Here is a 5,000-nt window from a genome sequence, read left to right as displayed (position 1 = left end):
TTGAGAGAAAAGATTCTTCTGACTGAGTTCAAGAAGCTTTATGTGAGTAGTTTGACTGTGGAGTCAAAAAGGTGTGTGTTTGGGAAGTTTTATTGGCTGTAAAAGCTTCTGAACACATTGTAAAAAACCATCCAAACATCCACAAACAGCAATAATAAAGTTATTTTCATTTTAACTGTAATGCTTCTGCCTGGTTCATCCTGGGCGTGTTTTAATAAGTTATCGAAAATCCCATCTTTCTGGAGCTCAGCTGTGCGTTTTCACTTTCCACTGCGTAACTTCACCCTTAAAAGAGTTTAGAAAATGAATCTGAAGTACGGCCATAAATGTGAAATTGGCTCATAAAAATCCGGGGCTAATTTTGCTCAGAGCAACACAGAGATCGAAAGATGTTCATATGCTTTAATATCTGGTTTTGTGATCTTTTTGAAACAATACAGAAGGACTGTTTTCTGGCTTTGGCAAATTAGTTGTATAAAATATCACTGCTTAAAAAATGAAATGACTAAAGTCTTTCAAAAACATGTTCAGGTCATGTTTTATCTCAAAAATCAAATGATTTAAGTAAGAAATTATATTTTGCATTAAGAAAAGGAAGCACATTTTTTGTACATTATTTCACGATAATTAAGCATGTTTCTCTTTACCTTTTGCAAAACAAATATCGTTCTTTTAAATTACATTTTAAAAAAATATTAATTTTTAATTTTTTGAAATTTTATCAAATGTATATTTTATTTGATGCTACATAGATAATAAATATATATATTATAAAATTAATATCGTATTAATATTATTTAATTTATCATAATACATTTTTAAATTAAAAATATATAAAATTAAATATAAAAAAGATATAAAAATATAAATTATATAAAAATACATGTATTTTTTATTAAATGTATACTGCTATTATTATTACTACATATAATGCAAATATATATATATATATTTTATATATATATATAACAGTTTTTTTAATTAACTGAAATTAATGGAAAAAAAATCTTTATACCAAATTAAATAATAAAACTCAAGAATTTATATAAAAATTATGTATTTATAAATTACTTTGGTTTAAATTCATTTTAAGGTATAAATAAATAAATAAATAAATAAATAGAATTTCATTTGTTATTGTGTGTGTGTGTGTGTCTGTGTGTGTATATATATATACTGTATATGTTGAAATGAACATTATTATTAATAAATGCTTTAATATTTTAAAATAAAATACTTGAGTATTTATCCTTGTTAGTTCAGGTTAACTAATGCAGTTAACTAATGATAATTACTCATTTAAAACCAAATAATTAATTTATACCAAATTTAATAATAAAACACTTTACATCACACAGATTATGCATTTTGGGTTGTAAGAATTCAGGGCTAAATTGTCCTGAAAATTATACAAAAATTATCTTAAAACTAGGCTTAATTTTCTTTATGCAAAATCTAATTTCTTATTTTTATTCCTGATTCTTTTAGGATGAAATGTGACACTGGACCACAAAACCAGTCATAAGGGTACATTTTTCAAAAGCTGAATAAATAATCTCTCCATTGATGTATGGTTTGTTAGGAGGACAATATTTGTCTGAGATACAACTATTTGAAAATCTGGAATCTGAGGGAGCAAAAAAATCTAAATATTGAGAAAATCATCTTTAAAGTTGTTCAAATGAAGTTCTTAGCAATGCATATTACTAATCAAAAATTAAGTTTTGATATATTTATGTTAGGAAATTTACTAAATATCCTCATGGAACATGATCTTTACTTAATATCCTAATGATTTTTGGCATAAAAGAGAAATGTATAATTGTGACCCATACAATGTATTGTTGTCTATTGCTACAAATATACCCCAGAGACTTAAGACTGCTCTAGGGTCACATATATAATCCAGTCCTTATATACACGTGGCATGATTGTGATTTGATGAAAATGCATGTGTGAGAAAAGACTCTGAGTGTGTTGTGATATGTGGTACGATACGTGATTGTGCTGCAGTGTGTGAGAGTTTGAGTGTGTGTTCACCCGGCTGGGGCTTTCTTCATGTGCTCCCCGATGAAGGAGGGCGTTGGTCATGACATCAGCGTGTTAGCCAGAGAGATGACGGACAGCAGGTGCTGCGTGGTCACGGCTCTGGAGACGCCGTACATGCCCTTGCCCACGATCTCGGAGACGGAGAGCTTGCGGCCCTCGGCGGAGCCCTGGACCAGCGGCCGGAGCAGAGAGTGTTTGAAGGAGGGCAGCATGAGGGACATGTGTCCTCCGCGGGAGATCAGGCCGAAGGAGACGGGTGTGTGTGGGCGGAGCATGCCCAGACGGGACAAACACACCTCGTCCAGCTCTGCGTCCAGACCCCAGGCGTGCAGGCAGGACATGAAGAGCTTGGCCGTGTCCATGGTCTGGTTATACTCCAGCAGACTCAGAGACTTGCGCCGCCGCTGCTCCTCTTCATCATCATCATCTTCATCCAGCAGGTGCTCCTTGATATTTTCTTTAATGGTCTCCTTCACCTGTGCAGGTAAAGTTATAGACACGTCATGTGACATGAGATAAAAAACAACAGATGATTTTTTTGCTTTTACATCTAAAATTTTGCCTACTTTTATTCATTCCCTTCTATCAACTATAACATCTTAAAATCTTAAATATATATTTTCTACCTATAAAATAAAAAATATGAAATATATCTTATAAAATATAAAAGCATTAAATATAAATAAATACAAGTAAATACAAGTAAAAACAAATAAATATATTATTTATATCATATTTAACTATAACCAATATTAAATACAGTACTATTAAATAAATAAAACAAATAATTAATGATAATTATTATATAATTATTATTTAGAAAATAGTCTAAGTAAATATAACAATAACATTTTCTCAAAAATATGAAATATAAAAAACGGTATTATATACATATATATTTAATAAACAAATCATTTATTTAAATAAATAATAATAATAATAAAACAAATTAAATATAATTTTAAAATATATATTTTATTATAATAATATACTTGTTTAAAAAATCATAAAATATTAAATATTAAATGTAATATATTTAATAAATCAAATATAAAATAAACTATATTTATACATAATTAATATAAATTAATGTAATATTTATTATTGTTTTTTTCTAAAATATTATTTTAAAATATGGAATATTAAATTTAATTATTATTATTATATTAATTAATAACAATATCATTAATAACAACACTATTATATTAATAACAATAAAATATTGTAAAAAAATTGATCATTTTAAAAATATTTTTTTTTTATAAAAAATATTTTCATTAAATATCTTCCTAAAATATTTTATATTTAAAATAAATAAATATTAAATATTTATTATATTAATGTTAAATGCAGTACAATTAAATATACAAAAAATAAAAACAAATAAATACATCAATTTTATGCGTAAATTCCCCAATATGGGATTTTCGTATCATCAGAGCAATTGGAGCTCAAATCTTAGAGCTGCTGCACTGAAGAGCAAGACAGATGAAATACAAGAACACGTCCTGTAATCTCCATCAGACAGATTTATAAACCCGACTCTAACGCGGATGACAGCCCACTTTTTACCCATTTAATGATTTACACACACAATCATGTGACGTCTTTACAAGCCCCGCCCCTTCCCTGAGTCTGACCTGTTTGAAGATCTTATTGGCCAGGAAGGACCCGCTCTTATCGGCCCCACCTGGAGCTTTCTGCAGTGTTTCCGGGGAGACGAGGCTGGGATTGGGCCGCTGCGCCTCCTCCGTCAGCAACTGGATGATCACGGCCTCCACGTCGAAGAACAGCACATGCATGTCTGGATCCGTCACGTTGCTCTTCAAGGCCTGCACCACCAGAGAGTTATGGGAGTATGTGGGAAGGCAAACAAACAGAGAGATACTAAGAGACATTTAATCGAGAACAGTAGAATGGACACCTCAGGGTTTGAGTCCTGCCATTGATTCAAAACAAACGGTCTAAAAAAGACACCGCTTCACGAGAGAAGTGCTTCTGAAGCTGAACAACAGAGAGGTTCGAGCCCTGGATGATGAAAGATAAAAACCACACATACAAACAAACAAGAAAAAAACTCAATAAAAAAGTGAGTGTAAGATGAAGAACTGTGAATTAATAATGACTTGATAAAAGCAGGGATAAAACTAATATTTGGGGGGAAATTAAAAAAAAAAAATGAAAGAAAGAAACAAGTCAAGTTAAGCAATTAAAATAAATAAAGTGTTAATAAATGCATAAATAATATTTATATTAGTCTAAAAATATTTAGAATTTTTATATTATTCTAAATTTTGGTTTCTTGATGACTTTAACTGAAGCAGGAATAAAACAACATTTTTGGGAGAAATTTGGAATTCAGAAATTTAAATGAATTTTGTTAACTTCAAAAAATAATTATTGAATTAATAAATAGGAAATGAAACGCACAAATTAATTAAATGATAATAAAATAAATAATTTTATACATTAATAAATTAACAAATTAATGAAAATTCAGCAGATTAATTAATGATAATTATTTAATATTATTCTATAAAACACTATAATAAATTAAATTAAAATAAATACCTTAAAATAAATAAATAAATTGAAATAAGTAAATTGAAAAATACATTGAAATTTATTAACAAACTGAAAAAAAAATATTAATTAAAATACATAAATTAAAACAAAATGAATAAATTAAATGAATAAATTTAAATGAATTAAAAAAAACATTAAAATAAATAAATTAATCAATCAAATTAGGGCCGGGGGATAAAACGATCGTGATAATTATCGATATCGACTGATATGAAAAATTTTATCTAGATAATTTTTAAATAATAATAATAATTACTATTTAATAATCATTAAAAAAAAATTAATTAATTCTAAAACCAGTTCCATGCTCCTGAAGTCAAACTCTACTGTCTTTGATTTGTGAGGTGAAACATGAGCTCTCTTCT

The 5,000-nt window shown here is 28.4% G+C and overlaps 1 protein-coding gene across 1 annotated transcript in view; it reads right to left on the bottom strand.

Moving 5' to 3' along the window:
- Nucleotides 1-5,000, bottom strand: part of LOC109102320 (WD repeat-containing protein 7-like) — a 276,531-nt gene that overhangs the window by 249,447 nt on the left and 22,084 nt on the right. The window contains 2 exon segments of the mRNA XM_042778494.1: nt 2,041-2,525; nt 3,690-3,918. Of these exon segments, the coding sequence (XP_042634428.1) occupies nt 2,041-2,525; nt 3,690-3,918 (714 nt within the window).

This window comes from Cyprinus carpio, chromosome A21 (assembly GCF_018340385.1).
Source record: "Cyprinus carpio isolate SPL01 chromosome A21, ASM1834038v1, whole genome shotgun sequence".
NCBI classification, from domain to species: Eukaryota; Metazoa; Chordata; class Actinopteri; order Cypriniformes; family Cyprinidae; genus Cyprinus; species Cyprinus carpio.
Note: the sequence above shows the minus strand (reverse complement) of the source record. Positions and strands in the feature narration are given on the sequence as shown.